This window comes from Hydra vulgaris, chromosome 13, assembly GCF_038396675.1.
Source record: "Hydra vulgaris chromosome 13, alternate assembly HydraT2T_AEP".
Lineage (NCBI taxonomy): Eukaryota > Metazoa > Cnidaria > Hydrozoa > Anthoathecata > Hydridae > Hydra > Hydra vulgaris.
Window position 1 is genome coordinate 21468535 of NC_088932.1, and position 23804 is coordinate 21492338.

A 23804-nucleotide genomic window follows, 5' to 3' on the forward strand; every position below is an offset into this window, starting at 1 on the left:
TATTTAGTTAATTAATTTAAAATGTCATTGTATTAGTTTCATTAAAAATTAAAACGAAACAATCATTTATGAAAACAATTAGTTTTAATTGAAATGTCATCAAATCAAGATTAGTAGCAAGAAAAATTTCGCATTTTCTGGTTGAAAATACAGGTTTATCAACAAAACAATTTCTATAAAGTTGCAGATTGCTTTGAAAACAGTGCTGTGCATTGTGAAACAATTTAAGAACACTGGTACAATCAAAAGGAAATCAGAAAGTGGAAGAAAAAAAGTTTTTGTTCAGTAAGATTTTTATTTATCACTGGTTAAAAAAGTGAAAAATGCCTCAGATAGATTTCGGAGATTTCTGTTCAAACTTTAGCAAATAAATTTAAGACAAGTGCTTCCGCTATACAAAGAGTGAAGAGAAATTGTGGATATAAATCTTATAAAAAGAAAAATGTTTTTCGTCATGAAGAAAAGCAAGAAATTGTTTCAATTTGTTGTTCAAAGTTAAAAAAACAATTTCTATAAAAAATTATGTGCTAAAAAAACCTTGTTACTGATGACTCTAATCTCTTGCAGTACACCAACATTATTCAGCTTAATCGCAAGAAATTAAATTCCAAATATAAATGCATTAGAATGCAAAAATTCGCTGAAAAATTCTTAGTTTAGTAAGCAATTTGTGAGTGTGGTCAAAGTAACTCTTGTTTTGTGACTATGGGAACAATTAACACTAAAATATATATAGAAGAATGCATCAAAAAGCCTTGTTTACTGTAAGATCTCATACTAGTAATCTGTTATTTTGGCCCGATTTAGCACTATGTCACTATAAAGGAAGCTAAAAACATCCAAGACTTCCAAATTAAATGAATTAAGAGCTGCCAAGAAGTTCAGCCAAAGACTGCAAAGGCTAATGTTGAGTGTAAAATGCGAAGTGCATGCATTTTACTTAAGTGAAATTTAAGAATATTATTATATGCATTTTTAATTACATATAACATTCAATATCAAAATATAATAGTTGAATAAATATCATTTAAAATATATACTTATATTTGTATATATATATATATATATATATATATATATATATATATATATATATATATATATATATATATATATATATATATATATATATATATATATATTTATTTAAATTTATTTATATTTATATACACCTTTTTACATTTAAATTTACATAAGTTATAAATGCATTTGTGTTAATATTTTTTGTAATAAATAGATATGTACACTTTTCAAGGGGTACAATAATATTTGAAAAAAAGTATCAATGAAGTTCTTAAGAGTATATTGATTATTTCAGGTGGAGCTGCAATGAAAGTATTCGACATTGGCATTATTTTGTTAATCTCCAGTGTTTTAGTTTTAATTGCACAGCTTGGTACTTCAAAGGTTGGTCATCTTACTATTCTAAAATTGTGCAAACTTTTTTTGCTAAAATCCTTATCCGTTCTTTACAATAAATAAAATTCTACTATAGTTGAACATCTTTTTAATAAGATAAATGTATGTATGGTATATAAGTATGTATCTCCTTTGTCATGTCAGGTTATCCTGCTGCTGGTAACATATAACCCAGTACAATCTGCTTCATGTCCTGCGGCCTTGTAGGATATGGCATTTTAGGCAAAGGTTAGGAGATGCGAACTTCGACTTAGAACACCCCTGCCTTGGGGCTCTTGGTTGAGTAAAGGCTAGAGATGGTGTCTCGATAAAAATACTTATCTTGGGTAGATGTTAAATGCATCCGGCTACTGTCTTGTAGAAGGCCTCCTAGGCAAAGACTTAAGGGGTAAACAGATTCTATCAGTTGACGAGCCTCGCACCCACTCTTCATCTATTAGGCTGGCACAGTTGTATTTTTAATAGATTGTTTCCAGTTTAGGATGTTGAATGCTGGATCTTCTTGACTCAATGCATGGGTTTTGCTTGTGTCTCTGTTTTAATGACTAGGCAACTCATTCCATTATCTCCTAATGAGGGTTCAGCTCTAAAACTCTGGTTTTAGAGCTGTACTCTCTATGGAGATAATGGAATGAGTTTTTATGGTTCTGAGGCCAGCTGGTAGTCAGGTTTCACAAACTCTGTGGTAGCTCTCAGAGAGGCTGATTCCATCAGCAGCTGAAAAATATCAAAGTATTAACAGTGCCATGATGCGCATGGATGGTGTCCTTGTTTGTACTTTCGGTGTGCATTGCCAAGGCCACATTTGGAGACCTTTGTTATGGCTTAGGGTTTATTAATAGTAATGAGGCAATTCCTTGGGCTATTAAACAGTGTACTGAGTACTATCTATGCTTTAAGTCAAGTTCTTTAACTAATTTGAAAATGAATAAAGTACCAAAAACTATATAAAAAACAAAAAACCATCATCATCACGATGTTCTCTAAATCTATCATTCACTAATATTCGTGGTCTTCGAAGTAACTTTTCTTTTGTTGAGTCTTATCTTTTGCAAAGTTTACCAGATCTACTTGCTCTTTGTGAAACTAGTTTGAGCTCTGCTGTATCATCTTGTGATCCAAGTGTTGATGGTTATCTTCCTTTAATTTGTAAAGACTCCAATAGCCACATGCTTGGTCTTGGCATTTCATTCGTAACAATTCACCCATTTTTTGGGAAACTAGGTTTGAATCCACAAACTATTCTTTTATGTGCTTTCGTTTAGCACCATTTCACTCTATCACCTTTCTATTTGTTCTATATTGCTCTCCTTCATCTCAAGACTGCACTCCTTTTGATGTTATTGACCAAGCCCTCTCTCTTTATGTCTTGTTTCTGATCCCATTCAGTGCTCAGTTTCTCTACATTCACCCATAGGTGCTTCTGATCACAGTTTGATCTCACTAAAACAATTATATCATTCTTCTTCATCACCAGAATCACCTTATCATTGTATCTCTTACAACTACCTTAAAGCTAACTGGGACTCTTTCCGTGATTTTCTTTGTGATGGTCCTTGGGTAGAAATCTTTTATCTTTCTGATGACAAATGTTCTTCTTACATAACTTCGTGGATTCAGGCTGGCATGGAATCTTTTTTTTCCCTCTTGACAATTCCAGGTCAAGCCTCACTCTTCTCCATGGTTTTCCTCACATAGTGCTGCAATTGCCAATTGAAACTATTACTTCCATATCTATTAGCAAAACAATTCTCCAGAAAACAGACGTCTGTTCATTACTGCTAGAACCCATTGTAAAGGTTTTGTTTAATGTCAAAGCTTGCCATTCTCAGGTCACGAAATCTCGTATTTCATCACAAAATTAAGGCTCTCTTGACTTCTGGAGAATCTTTAATAGTATCAATAATAATAAGGGCAAATCTGTAATTCCACCTCTCTTGTATGGTTCAGACTTTGTCACCTCACCTAAAGACAAAGCTGAATTATTTGCTAAGAACTTTTCATCAATATCATAAATATCATGATTCCACTAGTTGCGTTCTACCTGATATTGCCTGATATTGCCAACAAACAGGTTGATCCATTGACATTCGTATCACTCCAGCTTCTGTATCTCAAGTGATTTCCTGCTTTGAATCTTCTACAGCTTGTGGCCTGGACAACATACCTGTTATAGCTTTGCAGAAGTGTTCTCTGGAGCTATAGTCTATACTTTCAAAACTATTCAACAGGTGCTTATCAGATGTTTTCCAGCCTGCTGGAAAGCGGCATCTGTTATCTTTATTTTCAAAAGTACTGGAGAGCGATCCGATTTGTCTAACCACCATCCCATTAGTCTTTTTCCTATCATAAGTCTTATCTTGAATCTAATAACTTACTTTCTCATCATAAATATGGACTTTGATCTTCTTGTTCTACAGCTGATTTGCTAACAGTAATAACCGATAGGTTTTATCGTGCATTAGATAAAGATGGAAAGGTTAAGGCCATCGCTCTTGACATTTCAAAAGCTTTTGATAAAGTTTGGCATGTTGGTCTTCTCCATAAGCCTTCTACTTACGATGTATCTGGTAACATCTTAAAGATTATTGAATTCTTTCTTTCCAATCGTAGTATAAAAGTTGTCCTGCAGTTGAACAGCACTCTTCTGCTTATTCTGTAACTTCAGGAGTTTCTCAAGGAACCCCTCAATCCTTGGCTCTATACTCTTTTTAATTTTAAAAGTTTAAAAACCTAATTTTTTTCAGCCAATCATTATTGCAATAATTCAGATATTTCTACATTTATGAACGGTAATGTACTCGATGAGTCATCTACCCTTTATCTTCTAGGATAAACTCTTACTTCTGATCTTTCTTAGAAACCATATATCAATTCCGTTCCAAAATTAGCATCTGCTAAGGTTGCATATCGAGACTTTCTTACTCTGGATTCTATTCTCTATCTCTATAAATCTCAAATCCGGTCTTGTATGGGGAACTGTTGCCATATCTGGGGCGGATCTTCTAATGATGTTCTTTCTCTTTTAGACAAGGTGCAAAAACGCATTGTAAACATTGTTGGACCTGCTCTTGCAGCCAACCTCCAACCATTTTTACATCATCGTAATGTTGCTTCTCTTTCTCTTTTCTACAAATACTATAATGGGCACTGCTCTAACGAGCTGGCGTCTCTTGTGCCATCTACTAAAATTCATTCTCGTGTTACTCATCATTCAATTAAGTCTCTTCCTTTTTCTGTGACAGTTCCTAAGTGCTCCAAAAACTCTTATTCCTCTAGATTTTTTCCTCGAACATCAGCTCTTTGGAATTCGCCTCTTTCATCTTGTATATATCTATATATCTATATATATATATATATATATATATATATATATATATATATATATATATATATATATATATATATATATATATATATATATATATATATATATATCGCCTCTTTCATCTATATATATATATCTATATATCTATATATATATATATATATATCTATATATCTATATATATATATATATATATATATATATATATATATATATATATATATATATATATATATATATATATATATATATATATATATATATATATATATATATATATATATATATATATATATATAGATATAGATATATAGATATATATATATAGATATATAGATATATAGATATATATATATATATATATATATATATATATATATATATATATATATATATATATATATATATATATATATATATATATATATATATATATATATATATATAAGTATATACTGTAGTGTGCAAAAGTATCCGGATAAGAGCATAACTTGAGATAACTTTTAAATGAAAAGTCCAATTTCTTTCAAATTTTCACTGAAATGTCAAAAAATTGATTACAAATCTAAAAACAAATGACTTTTTACTAAATCTAAGCGGATTAATCTTAAAAGTTCATTTAATTAAAATATGCGCCTGCAAAAGTATCCGGACAAAAAAAAAAACTTCAATAAAAAAAAGTTTTTAACATCTTTTAAATTGAAATTGCTTTATTTTAAAGTATTGCTTTACTATTTTGACAGGAAGCCCTTAGCATTAATTACTGCTTGACAGTGACAAGGTATTGAGTCCACAAGTTTCATAGTCACAATAATTTTGATTTTTTCCATTCTTTTTTCAGAGTATTCAATAAATCACTTGTTAGTTTTCGACCTAAAATTTGTCGATCAATGAGCTTTCATAGACATTCAATAGAATTAAGGTCAGGACTTTGCTAATGCTATTCGATTAATCAAATTTTAACGGTTTTGAAAAAGTTTTTTACAAGGGTTGAAGTGTGCTTTGGGTCATTGTCCTTCTAAAACATCCTTCCTCGAGGCATTTTGTCTTTAGCATGTGGTCTTTAGCATAACATTCTTAACTATATATTTGTATATATTTTTGTCCATTATGCCATCAATCAAATGGATTGGACCAATACAATCTTTATTCAAGTTAGCTTAGTTCATAACATTTCGACTTCTGTGCTTTACTGTTGGTAGCTGGTATTTAGGAGTGTTTTTATGGCCTTTTGGTCGACAGACATATCTAATATTATCAGATCCAAATAACCTAAGCTTAAGTTCATCACTAAAAAGTACTTTTAATCACTGTTTTCTTGCCAAATCAAATTTTCATTAGCAAATCTTAAGCGTGCTTTTCGATTCTTTATATAAATAAAAAGTTTCTTTGTAGGACATCTTCCAACTAGATTTACAGACCACAAAAGACGTTTGATTGTGTCAACACCACATTTTTCATTATAAAGTTCTTTACTTTCAGCATTTACCAAGATAGCATTTTGCGTGGAACATTTTTCAGGGCTCGAGGATGGATATTTCAGCTGGATAATGACTCAAAAGACACTTCAACCCTTATAAAAGACTTTTTCAAAAACAAAAAAATTCAATTAATGGAATTGACATAGCAAAGTCCTGATCTTAATTCTATTGAACATCTATGGAAACACATTGATTGAATAATTTCAGGTTGAAAATCAGCCAGTAAATTTGATTTATTGAATATTCTGAAACAAGAATGGCAAAAAATCAAAATTATTGTGATTATGAAATTGGTGGACTCAATTCCATGTCACTGTCAAGCAGTAATTAATGCTAAGGGCTTCCCGACAATGTACTAAAGCAATTTACTTTAAAATAAAGTATTTTCAATTTAAAAAATGTTTAAAAAAAAAAATCTAATTCAAGTTTTTTTTTTCTCTTTTGCATGCGGAAATTTTAATTAAATGAGCTTTTAAGATTAATCTGCTTAGATTTAGTAAAAATTCATTTGTTTTTAGATTTGTAATCAATTTTTTGACATTTCAGTGAAAATTTGAAAGAAATTGGACTTTTCATTCAAAAGTTATATCAAGTTATGCTCTTGTCCGGTTACTTTTGTATGTATTGTATTACTGTATGTATGTATTTATACATATACAAATAATTTTAAATGTATTCTACAAAATAGAGTGCTCAATGTTCATTAAAGAACAGAACAATAATAAATTAGTAGAAAATCACCCCTCATTAAATTTTTTTCATTTTACAGTGTTTTATAAATAAAACAGGGTATCTGCCTACTTTATGTTTCATTTCAATAGGTTTTAGTAAATTTATTAACAATCTATTAAAAATGGTAGCAAAACTTTTTTTAATAGGTTTTAGTAAATTTCAATACGTTTTAGTAAATTTATTAACAAACTATTAAAAATGGTAGCAAAACTTTTTTCAGGGATTTTAGTTAATGATTAAAGTTACTCAAGCTATAAAAAAAAATAAACTCAATAATAATAATATCAATAGTAATATCAATAATAATAATTAACTCAATAATAATAATAATAATAATATCAATAATAATAATTAACTCAATAATAATAATATCAATAATAATAAAAAATTTAAAAACTTTGAAAGATTAAACAAAATAAGAGTAATAAGTAAATGACTCAATAATTTTTTGCTCTCTCCTTTAAATATTTTACTTTATTAAGAAAGAAAAAATTTCTTCAAAAGCATTTAATGCATATAACTAAATTAATTGATTGCATAAAGATAAGCCAATTTATCATAAATAATAATTAAAGAAAGTTTTTTAGATATTTCATGTTTCCAAACTCTGACCTTTCCATTTATTACAAAATAACAAATTTATTTACCATTAAATATATGTTTTTACAAATTTTGTTCTCCTATATCACATAATTATGTGATATGATAAATCTATATAAATCTGTTCAATGATGTTATTTGTTGTTGACTTTAAGTAAACAATTAATTTTGAAGAATTCACAATGGCTTTAAAATGTTATTTATTAGAAAAATTATCAAATGTTTTAAAGAGCAAAACTATGAACAAAACTAAAGATAAAAAATCAAAATGAAATACAAACAGTAATTTTGTCTTTGCTTTTAGTAAATGATTAGAAAAAGTAAGATCCATAAATAGAATTACATTTTTAATGGTATACAAATCATTACAACAATGTTGCAAAGATAACGCACCATTAAAGCACATAACATAAAATATTTGTAAGAAAACATTGCATATTTTTAGTAGACATTAATATTAAGTACACATTAGAATATAAACATATATACAAACTATAAACACACATAACCTTATAAAATATGTTAACTCATTAGTTAACACATATTAACAAACTATATATAACACATGTTAACAAATAATATATAAAACATTTTAACAAATTATATATATATATATATATTTTTTTTATTTTTTCATATTTTCATATTTTATAAAAAGTGCCATTGAATAATGCTAGTTTTTTTTTTCTTTTGATATATTATTTATGTTTTACAGTGAAAATGAGATGATCTTTTTTTAGTCAGTGAGTTGAATTTTTTTAAACGTCTTTTATTTTTTTGGAGCTGTTAAAGAGTTACTTGTAATACTTCTTATAATAATAAATGTTACGTTCTAATGTTAGATAAGTCACTCAATAATTTTTTGCCTCCCTTTCCTTTAATTATTTTACTTTATTAAGAAAGAAACTAGTTTGTTTCTTCAAAAGTGTTTAATGCACATAACTAAATTAATTGATTACATAAAGATAGTCTCTTTATCATAATTGATAATATATTTCAAGGAAAGTTTTTTAGATATTTCATATTTCCAAACTCCCACCTTTCCATTTATTACAAAATAACAATTTTATTTACCATTAAATATATATTTTTTTACAAATTTTGTTTTCTTATATCGCATAATTATGTGATATGATAAATCTATATAAGTCTGTTCAATGATGTTATTTCATGTTGACAATGATGTTATTTCATGTTGACTTTTAGTAAACAATTAATTTTGAAGAATTCACAAATTCACCCTTTAAAATGTTATTTATTAGAAAGCCAATTATAAAATGTTTTAAAGAGCAAAACTATAAACAATACTAAAGAAAAGATAAAAAATCAAATTGAAATATAAACAGATTGTATTTATAGCAACATGTTTTGTCTTTGCTTTTAGTAAATGATTAGAAGAAGTAAGCCCCACAAATAGAGTTACATTTTTAATTGCATACAAATCACTACAACAATGCAAAGATAGCGCACCATTAAAGCACATAACAAACATTGCATATTTTTAAGTACTCATTAGTATTAAGTACACATTAGAATATAAACATAAATACACAAACTATAAATACACATAACCTTATAAATTACAACATTATATAGCACGTATTAACAAACTATATAAAACACATGTTAACAAATTTTATATATATCACATTTTAACAAATTATATTTATCACATCACATATTTGTAAGTACACATGATGCTTATTATTATTTGACATGTTTTTAAAAATTAAAAATAACTAGAAAACACAACCATCAAGTAACAACATCAGTAACATTCCTCAACGATAAATGCTTTCAATTCATACCTCTGCTTTAAGTACACTGCTTAGCTGGCAAGGTTAATTAAAAATAACTAGAAAACACAACCTAGCTACAACAAATCAGTAACATTCCTCAGTGATAAATGCTTTCAAGTCATACCTTTGCTTTAAGTACACTGCTTGGCTGGCAAGGTTAATTATCTTACTCTTCACATTTGCCAAGTCACACCACTTTGAAAACACTTGAAAACAACATAATATAAACATATGTACAATCAATAAGCCCATATACTTTTATAACACATATAACCTTACATAACACATATAAACACATATAACAATTATTATATATAAATGTAAATATTAAGACATTATCAAAACACATATGTGTTTTGATAAGGCATATCAAAAATTATGTAAAAAAGTAAAAATACTAACAGAAATCTCAAAACTTTAAGTTAAAAGCATTAGAAAATATAATATTAATTGTGTAAAATTTTTCACCTACCATACCTTGAATGAGATGTTCACCAATACCTTGAATGATTAATAACACCTATACCTTGAATTTAGCAATCAAATAACTATATGTAAACGTTTTTCCACCAATAGCTGGACTTTCCATGAAAAACAATCAGAAATGCTGGTTTTCTACACTTGGTTTGTCATTCAATGCAACAAGGATAGCATTACATACATTTAGTTGATTTTCCTTTGAGCAGTGGTCTCATTCTATTGGCTTCATCAATTGATTGTTGAACATTTTGATTGAAATTTCCTAGATTATCTAGATTAAAATCTATCAACTCATCAACAGGCAGACTATAATCAGTGTTTTACCACATTGATTAATAATCTTTAGAACTTGACAAAGAGCTTGTTTAGCTATTTAACCCTCAAAATTTGGGTCGGCATTCGGCAATGCCGACCTAACTGCCGACTTAAATGTGTTTGAGGTCGTTTTGATGTTTTATAGTAAGACCTTTGTATCAAATTATTTTTACCGGCCTGATGCCTGATGCCGACCTCTAAAAGATTGAGGTCGGCAAATTATTGCCAACGTCAATTTTTCTAATTCCGAGGGTTGGCTATTACTGCTATTCACGAAAGTTTAAATGATTACAGAATTTTAAGATCTAATCTTCGGTTTTTCTTAAATAAAATTCTAACAGAAATAGATATCAATAATTTTTTTTTCCAAATATGGTAAATAGGTTATTTGTTAATAGAATTAAAAAAAGTAGGTTTCGACTCATTACTGTTTACTCAGAAATTTCATTATAAGGTAGGTGATACAAATTAAGAGGTGTCACAAAAGTTTAAAATATTTTATTTAGGATCAATTATTTGCTAATTAATTGATAAATCCGGTGCGAAAATATTTTTTATATTTAAATAAAGTTAAAATGAGTAGTTTACAATCAAAAAATTCATCACAACATAATCAGGCAGCTTTAATTCATTAAAAATCAACTTGAAATATTGTAAATTTCAAATTAATTTCAATTGTGTGCAAATGGGTTGAAAATCAGTTTCTAGTGAGATCAAGTGGCAAGTTATTGGTATGGCAAGGACAAAAAATCACACAAATGTTCAAATAGGAAAAATACTTCACGTTTCTCAATATTGCGTTAAAAAAACCATCAAAACTTGGGAACTTACCAAGGACGTCTCCGACATGCCGTGTACTGGGAGGCCATCCAAAATAGTCAAAAAATAATCCAAAATTTAGCAGAGACCTCATGAGCTGCTAGAAAACCTATTCTTTCATACACGGATAAATGTAAACGACGAGTGTGGTCCAAAGAAAGGCTGAACTGGTCTGTAGAACAGTGGGCAAAAGTTATTTGGAGTGATGAAGCTAATTTTCAAGTCGTAAACCACAAGGGAAGAATGTCAAAAGATTTGCAACTGAGAAATATTCAGACAGGTTTTTGCAACATCATTGACAAGGCGGTGGCATCTGGGGATGTTTTTCTCACAAAGGTATAGGCTTCTGTGAACTGTACGAAGGCCAAATTAATCAATACACCTACAAGAACACATTGGAAACATGTTTAGTTCCATCAATCAGACACTTGTATGGCAGAATCAGGCAATTCATCATTCAACAAAACGAGGCTTCAGCTCACACAGCTCACTCAATCGAAGAATATTTTTTGAAAAAAAAGTTCAATGTAATGCCCTGGTGCCCTAGATCACCAGATCTCAACCCAATTGAAAATATTTGGTCTTGGATCGACAATCAACTGACATACCATGAAATTCAATCAACTAAGCATTTGAAGCAACTTTTGAATGAGTACTGGCTGAAGGTACCTCGCGTGATGTGCATGAAATTAGTTGAATCAATGCATAAACGAGTTTATCTTTGCTATAAAAACAAAGGAGGACACTTTAAATATTAATTTTGCTTTTTTTTCATTTTTTGTTCGAATGTTGCAATTTGTTTAAACTTTTGTGCTTCTTATTTTTCCTATATGATTTTTTGTAATTTTTTTTTCTAACTAAATATTAAAATTTTTATAATATGTTCATATTCATTTTAAAGCTTATTACTTTTTCTTTAATAAATAAAAAAAGTTAATTCGATGTCATTTTACAGTTTTTTTTAATTAAACAAAAACCAAACATACTTGATAAAAATTCTGCAATCATTTAAACTTTCGTGAATAGCTATACAAGTGAAACTGAATGGTGAATAAAGTCCTCCATCCTTAAAGATTTGTATTTATTCCAATGATATAAAAAATTGTCTGGTTCACAAATAATTGAAAACAACTGTCTAATTTTGTAACAAACAATGTAGAGCGCATGCTCCACAAAATGTTTTAACAACTATACCATTAACAGTATGTACATCCTCCCAAGACTTGGTTCTTTTTGTCTGCAAAAGTAACAATCTAGGAAAAAGTAATTCCATTATGAACTGCTACTGTGTTAGCAATAAATATTTCAGGATATTTTTTGCTGCACTCCCCATCATGCAGGGAGAATATAGATTTAGTATGCCACATAGGCTGTGAATAATGCTTTAATAACATCATAAAGTTCGTAATTAACAACTAGATCCGGAATATCTTCAGATATTAAATTATTGATATTATGTGCTGTTTCAAGCTTATCATTTGCAAAGTAAAGTAAAATATGAACATGTGGCAAACCACACTTTTGGAATTCAATAACCTGAACATGTGTTACATCTTTCCCTAATACGTCGTGCTTAAAAATATCATTGAGGAGGTTATTTAATTTGAGTTTGAATACTCAAGTAACCAAGTCAGGTCTACTATTTGCTGTCTGAACTGGATCTAAATTTCCAATTATCCTGCACGCTTTTGGTTGTAATTAAAAGTAATAAAAAGATCTGGTTTACCATACTTTGTAATTATAGACATAGCCATAGACATCTTTAAAGTTTTATTTTAAAGCTCTTAGACTTCCTACATAAGTTGATTGCAAAACTACAACCCACCCTGGTCTAACATCTTTTACGAGATTGTTTACATGTTCAAGTAAGACATCATACTGTTTGCTTCTCAGTTTATTTTGACATTTTTATGATAAAAGCAAGGTGCTGGTCTTCAATTTGGACAAATGCATCAACAGTATATTGCTGAACTAGTTTCTTGTCATAAAAGATTGAAGAAAAATTGTGAAACTAAAAGTCTATAAATGTAATACTAAGAAAATGTAACATGATTTCTAACCAATGTAGCATGTTCAGAGTTGTGAACAAATCAATTATACATAGGATCCTAAGTTTGCTGACATACTTGATGTTTTTATTAAATGACATACTTGATTGTTTTAAGAAGATGACCTCTTGGTTAAATAACAACTTCCCTGGAAGCAGGTGGAGCATCATCTTTACCAACGAATACAGCCACAACTTCATTATGTGAAGAGAGATTATAACCAGGTCTATCTTGTCCTTTAGTAAAGACATTTTAACTTTCCAAAGTTCTTCATTTCCATTTCAGCCATATTTTTAAATGCAATAGCAAATAGGTTTTCTTCACTAATAATAGTTTGCGATTGAAATATTAAATCATTTAAACAAAGATCATTACTACATTGTTGCATTCTTATATTAACTGCTGCAAGTGGGTCATAGATGTATAGTTGACAATATCTTGGAGGAATATCTTGGCCTAAGATCACCAACACGATGAAAAACCTGACCACATATTCTAGGACATGTGAACCCATTATTAATAGGATAAACTATATTAGCTAATGTAATTGTATTTTGAAGCAAAAGAAAAATAGTCATTATAATTTTTAAAAATTTACATTTTCAATCTAAATAATTTCCTACAAATCTTGTAAATGTTTTGAAAATGGTCAAAATGGAGGCAAAACTACCTTCCCATTGCAACATTTAAAAGGTGCTTCATCAGGAAGTTTCTTAGCACAACATTAACAAATATAATTCATTTCTCCTAAATATTTTTAAACTGGATTAATATTACTTCTTGTTATACAATGCATTCTTTCTTGTCTAGCAGCATATCTAACATTTTGTTGATTATTAAGTTATCTCGCCTTTTTCTTGCATTTCTGCGAAGATTATTTTCAACTTGAGCTGTTATTTGACATTTGTTATGTTAATATTGTATTTTAACAAAAGTATAAAGCATAACCCTACCAGTTGTAGTATTAGCAGACAGCAGGGCTAAAGAAATGGGAAAAAAAAAATGAAGAGTAAAATGAAATAAAAGTTGGACATATTAATATTTGTTTTTTATTGAAAATACCAAGCATAACCTTACCAGTATTCATAGTGTTAGACACTAATAATGACACACACACAAAAAATTGATATTAAAAAAAATTATAAAACATGTTATAGTTTGTTATAAAAAGTATATGCATATAAATAATTTATATGAAATTGGTTGAAAAGTCATTAAAATTTATTTTGGTCAACCTTTTAGAAGTTGGATGAGCAGTGAAAAAGAAAGAGACATTAACTTGAATAAAATATAAAATGCTAAAGGCAGGTAATTGGATGAACTGGTTGACTAAATTTATTAACAGAGCATTTCTTTAACTTTCTTAGACTAGGTTAGAGCCCCTCTTCTTGGATTGATAATTGTTTTTCAAACAATGATTAATTTGAGACACAATGATCAATCCAAGAAGAAGGGCCCTAATCTAGTCTAAGAAAGTGAAAGAAAAATTGAAGGAAGATAAATTATAAGTTATAACAAGATGTTCATCAGCACAAAAATCATCAAAACGTTTATTAAGGAGATGGAAATTGTCCATCACATTTAGTAAACGACCGGGGTTGATATTTGACTGGGGCCGGGTTTGATAAAACATAGCCGGGGCCGAGGCCGGATTTGTGACCGGGGCTGCATTTCTATTGATATTCCTTATATTAAATATTGGTTATTTAAAATTCATGATATATTTTATATTAAGGTATATATATCATCTCATCGTCATCATCATCATCGTCATACTCATCATCATCATACTCATCATCATCATCATCATAATATCATCCTCATCATCATCATCATTATCATCACCATCATCATCATATCATCATCATCATCATCATATTCAACATATTTATGTGATGCCCCTGAAGACTTTACACCACCTAATTCAAAATATTATGATGTCTGGGACACGGAATCATCAGAATCAGAGGAAGAAACTTAAATTATTATAATATGTCTTATTTCTTATTTGTCATTGTAAATATTTATGAATTATATTATATTTTTATAGATTATTTTTGTGACTTTTTCTTATATTTTCTTAAACTTTCATAACAAATTTGAACTTGAACAAAATAAAAAAAAGCAGCAACAACAACAACAAAAATCCAGCCCCGGCTAGTAACCCCTGCAAATTGTGTTTGTTTAGCCGGGGCTGGGGCCGGGTTTGCAAAAACCTCTGTTTTTAGCCGGGCCCCGGTCACTTACTAATCACATTTAAAGTCAGCAATTATAAGAGATTTACTGTTTGTATCTGAAATAATGGGTGATAGACTACCAAATATATTCAATCAATCATTCAACATTTGAAAACTAAAAAATTTGGTTATTGGCGACATCGCATTTGTAATCAAAATGATATAAAAATCAACATTTGCGTCGATGCTGGGCCAACGCCCAACATCGACCGCAAATGTTGTTTTTATATATTTTTTTTTACAAAGGCGATGTCGCCAATAACCAAAAAACAACATTGGCCCAACATTGTACTTTAAGTCAGCATTGCATAATATTTTATAAATAATATTTTAATATTATATTCAACTTTTATTGAAATTAAATTTATTTGTTTTACATTTTATCATATATATATATATATATATATATATATATATATATATATATATATATATATATATATATATATATATATATATATATATATATATACTTATGCATACATTTTCCAACCATTATGATGAATCAACATTACAGATGATGCTTGTTAATACTAATTATAGCTAATGAATAGCATCAGATTAAAGACGCATTAGTCATGTTTGTTTTGCTTATTGCTTGATATTTGATTATATTAGAAAGAGAAAAATATTAACAAAATATTTTTCAATAATCAAATGAAGTATTTAAATGAAAATTAATTTTTATAAATTATACAAATATTTATTCTTATATTTGCATTTTCTTGATACAAACACAACGTTGATCCACTGTATAAAATTCCACGTTATTCCAATGTTTATGGATCAATGTTGCTCAAATGTATATAATTCAATGTTAATCCGTACACATAAGGTTAACATTTCATTATAAACATTTGATTAACATTAATCCTTATACATTGGATCAATGTAGTGTTATAGACATTTGGTCAATGTTGATCCCTATACATTGGATCAATGTTGGAATTAGATTGGAAAAACAACCAGTTTTTGCGAATTTTTTCATACATTGGACCAATGCAATTTTGCTAACTATTTTTATTTACATTGTTATTAAGTTTTTCATTGATATAAATACATTGAATCATTGTATTTGCAGCGGAGATTGATTTCATTGATATAAATACATTGAATCATTGTATTTGCAGCGGAGAAAACAGCCAATGTTCCCGATGTATTTACTAACGTTGGCCCAGCATAAGTGTGCTTATACCTACTTTATGCATATACCTACATTTTGATTTTATTTTTCACTTTTTATATTTAAATTTTTTTATTTTAGTTGCAATTTTGGTTTGGAGCTAAAAAGGTTGGTCTAAAATTGGTCTAAATTTTATTTTCTAAACTTAAAATTTAAGTATTAAATTGCATGTGCTTAATGTGCACATGTGTTAAAGATATTATATTTTACTTAATTTATTGGCAATATAAAATAAAAATCAATTTATCCACACAGAAGATGAGCAGGGTAACAAGTTTCTCGTGTATTTATAATCTGAAAAAAAACATTTAAATAGTAATCGTAATTATAATTTGTATTTTGTAATTTATTTAAATGATTTTTTTATTGTAGTTTGTAATAATTTGATATAAATTTTTAAGGTAACACATCGGTTTTACTTTTATTAATTGAAAAATCTAATTTTTAACAAAAATTATATATATTAAAATTTTATTAATAAACAATTTTTGTTAATATAGACAATTATTGGGTGCACCATTATTTTTGCTTGCATGACTCCATTATTACCATGTTCTGTGTTACCTCAAAACAAGTAAGTTTTTGTACATATTTTTTATTGCTGGAAAAAGAAAAAGAAAAAAAATCAAAAAAGTTTAATTTAGCTTTAAATTTTTTTTTGGAAAATTTCTTCAGTATTTTATTGAATTTTAGTTTTTAATAGGTAATATTTGTTTTTTAATAAAAATACCAAACATAACCCTACCAGTTTTTATAGTGTTAGACACTAATAATGACACACACAAAAAACTAATATTTAAAAAAGTATATAAAACATGTTATAGTTTGTTATAAAAAGTATATGCATATAAATAATTTGTATGAAATTGGTTGAAAAGTCATTAAAATTTATTTTGGTCAACCTTTTAGAAGTTGGATGAGCAGTGAAAAAGGAAGAGACATTACTTTAAATAAATATAAAATGCTAAAGGCAGGTAATTGCATGAACTGGTTGACTAAATTTGTTAATAGAGCATTGCAGACTTTGAGAAACAAAGATTGTTAGAGAAACAATGATCAATCCAACAAGATGGGCTCTAATCTAGTTTAAGAAAGTGGAAGAAAAATTGAAGGAAGGTGAACTATAAGTTATAACAAGATGTTCATTAGCACAAAAATCATCAAAACGTTTATTAAAGAGATGGAAATTGTCCATTACATCTAAAGTCAGTAGTTATAGGAGATTTACTGTTTGTATCTGAAATAATAGCTGATAAACTACCAAATATATTCAATCAATCATTCAACATTTGAAAACTAAAAAATTAAATTAAAAAAAACATTTAGAATTCATCACATTTAATTCAGAGGATGTTCATAACTTTTTGAAATTTTTGAGTAGTGTAAAAATCAGCAAAATCTGAGGCTTAGGATTGTATTTTACAAAGAAAATAGATTTGTTCACATAGGAATTGTCCTGTAGCAATGTCTCAATGATGATTCATACACATTCATATTAGAGAAATTTGTTCTAACAACCATCAACAGGTTTTAAAAGTTATGTTATAACAGCCGAAATTTTCTAGTTTTCTGAACAAGAAAAAAATAATAGTTTTCTGCACAAGACAAGCATATAGTCATGAATTCAAGCATATAGTCATAAATTCAACATTATAGTCAAGTTGAAAATATTTTTCATCATTTTAAAATTAGTAACAGAATTCATAAAAAATGGCATCAAAAATACACAGAGTTTAAATAGAGAGAATGGTTCAGAGGGTTTAACACAGGTGCAGAGTTGATTTGTATATAAAAACAAGTGTTGAGAGCCACCTATTGAAAAAAATTTAGAAAGTCATGCAAAAAGCAGCTCAGCTGAACATTGAAGATTATTTTTGGTGAGCATTTTTCAAAGGTTTAATTGCAAGTTAAAGGTTTTGATCAGAAGGTTGAAAAGCCTGAACTGCAATAGAACAACACTACAAATGGAAGTACCAATTTAATTTGGAATCAAATGGGTGAAGATAGATTACCGGATCTTAGTTCAAATAAAAACATGCATTTAGATGAACATGTTGATGTGTGTCACATTATATATATATATATATATATATATATATATATATATATATATATATATATATATATATATATATATATATAATTTAAGTGACATCTTTAATAGTATGTGTAATAATATTATAAGCATTAAAACATCATATACAGTATCATACTCTTTATTTCTTTTTTTTAAGTAATATTTCGGCTCATATAGTGAGAGCCATTTTCAAACTAATAAAACCATTATAAAAAAAAAACGTTTAAAAATTATAATGAATATAACCAAATGATGTCATTGCAACGCCAGATATTCAATATTATTTAATTTTACAAAAAATGGTTTCCAATAGTGAGTCATCACCAAATTGCCATTGTCATTTTCTTTAGATTTTGAACATTGTTTACATTGTATTTCAATGGCCTCATGAATTTTTCTTGTGTAGTTGTTTGAAATAACAGAAAGCGTTTTTAGGGTTCTCCCAGTTTATTTTACCATTACAATGTTGTGAATGTTCTACTATTCCAGATGTTTTTATAACTCCTGGATGACTATTCGGAGGCAGCTTAGACTTGTTTCGGCAGAGTATATTGATCAAGGGATTACCAAAACAGAAGACTGTTTTAACACTGACTTTACGAAACTTTCTTCTAAGAACAAGACTTAATTTTGGGACCCATGGTAAAATAACAAGATTTTTGATATCAATTTTTTGAGAACAAGATGGATTTGTCGAGTATTTATAATTTTTAGCAATATCTGAATACTGTTTATAGGAATGTCCATTTTCAGTAAAAACCTTTTACTGAAAATGGACATTCCTAATAAAAAAATTAATAAGAAAATTAATTTCATCTTGAATGTTATGTTCTGAACAAATTTTGTATGCTCGAGCTAAAAAAACTTTAGAAATACCAACTGCGATATTCGGTGAAATAGATGATTTCGATTTTATAAGTACGTTTTTAATTGCATCTTTACGGTGTATGGAAAACTCATATTTGTGAAGGGAGTGATTGGTTGAAATACAAATATTTAAAAAATTTAATTGGTGTTGAGCATTTTCATATTCGCATGTATATTGGATTGATTTATCTTGTGAATTTAAAAGTGTTACAAAAGAATTTGCGTCATCAATATTAGTAAATCGAGCATGGCTATCATCATTGTAACGTTTATAAGTCTTTGGTGCAATATTGACATTTAAAGCCTGTTGAATAGCATTAGATTCGATATGTTGTAGATATGCTTCTGACATGACGACCATTATGGATAGACCTATTGGACCAGAGTTTTTTTAAATATATATTTTGTCTTCCCATAAAAAGTAACACTTACTAATACAGAGATCAATTAGTTTATGAATGTCTACTAAAGATAATTTAGTTTGTTGTATTAGATCATCTCTATCTTTGTTTAGCATATCAATAGTTGTAACAGTTGCTTTATCAAGTGGTACTGATGGGTATAAATTAATAACATCAAATGACACTTGAGTTTCGTCGTTAATAAACCATTCTTTTGCTGTTGATACAAACGAAAATGAATTTTTAACACGACATTCTTTTTTATTTAAAGTTGGCTGTATTATCTTATCAAGATGTTGCGAAAGTTTTTGAGGTGTTGTGCCGATTGTCGAAACTATCATTCGCATTGGATAACCTTTTTCACTTTTATGTGCTTTAATACAACCGTACAAACAGGGCAGTATTGCATCTGATGGATATATTTTACCATATGTTTTTTTATCTTTTTTTAATTTACTAAGGGTACTTTACAAACATGACAAATATACATGACATATAAATATGACAAAACAGTAACTTAAGTTTGGGATTAAAGTTCTGTTCCAACTATTTATTGCTGAACTGGTAAAATACCACCCTTAGTATATTAAACCACCATCTTTATATATCCAACTACATCAAAAGGTAGAAAGCCAGGCTTATAAACTCTTATTAGAACACTTTCCTCTACCATTATTTAGCCTTTTGAAAAAATTAATAAAGTTAGAACCATTAAAATCTATAAAATTAAACTATAATAAAATTGAAAATGGTGTTGTGCTACTGATGGATGAAATATATTTGCAGAAAGTAGTGCAATATCAAGGTGATAGAGTGGTAGGAATTTTATATAATGGCATAATCTTCATGATTTTAAATTTAAAAAGTTTAAAAGCGATACCAGAAGTAAAAATTAAAGGTAAATGGCTAGCTGACCAAGTTAATGAGTGCATTACATCTCTACAAGAAAATGGTTTCAAATTATCTTTCAAATTTCAAATCACTTTATCCAGAAGATAATAAACAAAGTGTACCACTTGCACTAGCAATATTTGATCCTATAACTTCTGCAGCTATTAAAGGTTATTTTCCTAAAAGGACTGATGCCTCAAGCTTTATGAAGTTGATAAATATATGGTGGACAATAAGTAACAGTAAGAAAAAATATAACAACAATTTTTGTATTGTAAATGTATTGGGTGGCATGAAACCTTCATTTTTGAGGAAATTATTTGAATGGATTGAAGATTGGCAATTATCAACTCTCAAAAGTTTACATTAAATAAGCAAGCATTAGAAGCTTTAAGGACTACTTTAAGATGCACAGCTTTACTTATTGATGATTCAATTCAAGAATGTTATCATTATTTTTTAGTATCACGCTTGCAAACTGATCCATTAGAGCTAAGATTTTCAAAGTATTGTCAAATGAGTCCGTCAATATCTGGAAGGAAGTGTTAGAAAAGAGAGTTGTAATATATCTTTACTTAAATTATTTGATGAATTGCCATAAATTTTAACAGATATGGAAGAATGCAGCTTAGGTTCAGAGAGCTTTGAAGTTGTTACAATTATTGTTGTTAAAAAGTTTAATAAAAAGATCAAATGTGGTGTTTCCAAAACTTTTTTATTAGCTGAATCTGATGAGGTATATTAGATACTGCCATTTAGCTTATGAGAGATTTAACTCTATGTGATCAATATGCTGCAGAATGAGTACCTAGATTAAATAATTGTGCTACTTCATTCTTATGCAATGAACATCAAATTATTGGTGTAAAATTTGTAAATCGTGCTGTTACAAATATTTATTTAAACAATGAACAAAAACAATTTTCTGATTAAATTTGAAAAACAGTGAAAAAGATTTTAAATGCTGACAAAGAAAAAGATTGAAGCTGGATTAGTTGAACCAATCAATAAAGCTGAACTGAATTAATGCTAAATTATACGGCTGAATTATTATACCTTTAATGTATATTCTTCCTTTATTTTCAGGCTTTTGTTTATCATCTCTCTTATAAGCTTTACGCCATGACTGATAACTTGTCAAAACTCCTTTAATTAACAAAAATGTTGGCAATCAGTGGAAAAAAATCTGCGTATTTAGTGATTGATACAATAAAAAAAAAATTTCCATTTGTTTTTTGTGGTAGTTAAGAAAGCTGCAAATTCAATCAAATCAATTAAAAAAATCAAAAAAAGTCGAATTACTCCATTTTTCAATGTCATAGATTACTAAGAACAAACAAGCAATGTATATTACCCAGAAACAGTCAATGACTATTTTAAGCCAGTGTATTTTGAATCTTTTGACACATTTATTAATGCAATAGAAGATCGATTTGGACAACCAGCATTCAAGAAATTTGTACACATTGAAAAACTGTTTTTGCATCAGTATTTATTGCAGTGATTTTGTTTAATCTTATTGTAGGCACTGTCATATTACTAAAAGAATTAAATTTAAAATTAAAAATCTACTTTTTGATCTTGTTTAATTTTATGCTTTTGAACACTGACTTGTGTTCAAAAACATAAAATATAATTAAATAAATTTTTTGCTATATTTTTAGACCAAAATGTCAAATAAACATTCCAGTGCAATTATCAGTTTGGAACTTTTTTCCCACTCACCCAAAACTGCACATTTATTTAATATAGAGCTTGATTTTCTGCTCGCTGGTAAATAATTTCAAGGATTCACAATTTAATTTTTCAAAAAATGCTCAACCGGTTATTAATTTTATTTACAGGTTATTATTCTTTCCGTTTGTCTGTCACCTTAGAGTAAAACATTGAACTCTATATGAACTACTTTAATTTAATAATGTCAGTTTATTTTATTAATATTCTGTTTACTTGGTACTTAAAATTTTTCTGGTATCAGCTTCGCTGACTTCATATTCATCTAATTTCATCATGGAGTACAATAAATTTTCAGGCAGCAAAGCAAAAGCATTGTGTTGCAAGTTTTTTAACATGATAGTTTTGATTTTGTCAGACTGGTCTTTAATTCCTTTAACCATATTGAAAATGTATAACTGCTGAATATGAAACTTATTATCTATTTTTATTTCAAACTAACTAGCTGCATACACTTGCACAACAAATTTTATAATTAGGTGGAGCTTATCTTATATTTCTGAAAGATAAGCTCACAAAACCTAAAGTCACAATAATTGAATTGCCAAAGTTAACCTTATCTTAAATGTTTAACTATTTTTATATTTACCAACATCAACATTTCCTCTTGAAACTCCAAGAACATATTCTAGAAAAAGTATTTGATCACTACTTAAATTTTTTAATGTTCATGACAATGTATGTTATTTACGCTGCTAATTTTTATTAACTTGAGGGTAGCTACTTATGCAAAGTTTTCCAATTGAACTACTAAAAAGATTAGGGATTTGGTGCTTTTTATATATTAAAAAATAGCTTGAAAGGGAAGCTCATTTTGGTGAAGTGAACAACCAATAATGTGAAATTGGCTATTAACTTTCTTTCCTACAGTTGTTACAAGCCCACTTTTCCAACCAGTGTTAGAAGCAGTATTGTCAAGAAGGATAGCTTTTATAGAATTAGCAATTTTATATTTATTTAGGACACTAGCAACCTTATCTTCCAACAAAAGTCCTGTAGCACCTTTAATTAAAATGGGTCTGTGAGTAAGATATGATCCAATTTCAGACCCAGGCTCTACTGTGAAAGTCAATTGGCGCTGAGTGTTCTTGTTGTCCTAAAATATGTTTAGGAATTAAATAATGATTTATTCATAGAAACTACAGAATACAAGATATGACTGAAAATGAAAAAACTAGTTAGAAAAAAGGAATAAAAAGTTATCATTTAAAAAAGACCATGTATATTACACATCAAATACTCTTTTTTTTTTTTTTTTTTTTTTTTTCTAAATTACTGATTTTTCTAAATAATTTTTTTTTTTTTTTTTTAATTCTTAGGGTTTTTTGCAAAAAAAAAAAAATTTATTCTTTTTGACAAATTTTACCTGAATATATAGAAAGCAATGTTTTAT

At 28.2% G+C, this 23804-nt stretch overlaps 1 protein-coding gene across 4 annotated transcripts in view; it reads left to right on the top strand.

The window, feature by feature from the left end:
* LOC136090264 (uncharacterized) overlaps positions 1-23804 on the top strand; it is a 65979-nt gene that overhangs the window by 37593 nt on the left and 4582 nt on the right. For all 4 annotated transcript variants that reach the window (XM_065816525.1, XM_065816526.1, XM_065816527.1 and 1 more), the window contains exons 11-13: positions 1319-1407; positions 16523-16549; positions 16942-17015. In XM_065816525.1, coding sequence (XP_065672597.1) covers positions 1319-1407; positions 16523-16549; positions 16942-17015 — 190 coding nt within the window. The remainder of the gene's footprint in view (positions 1-1318; positions 1408-16522; positions 16550-16941; positions 17016-23804) is intronic.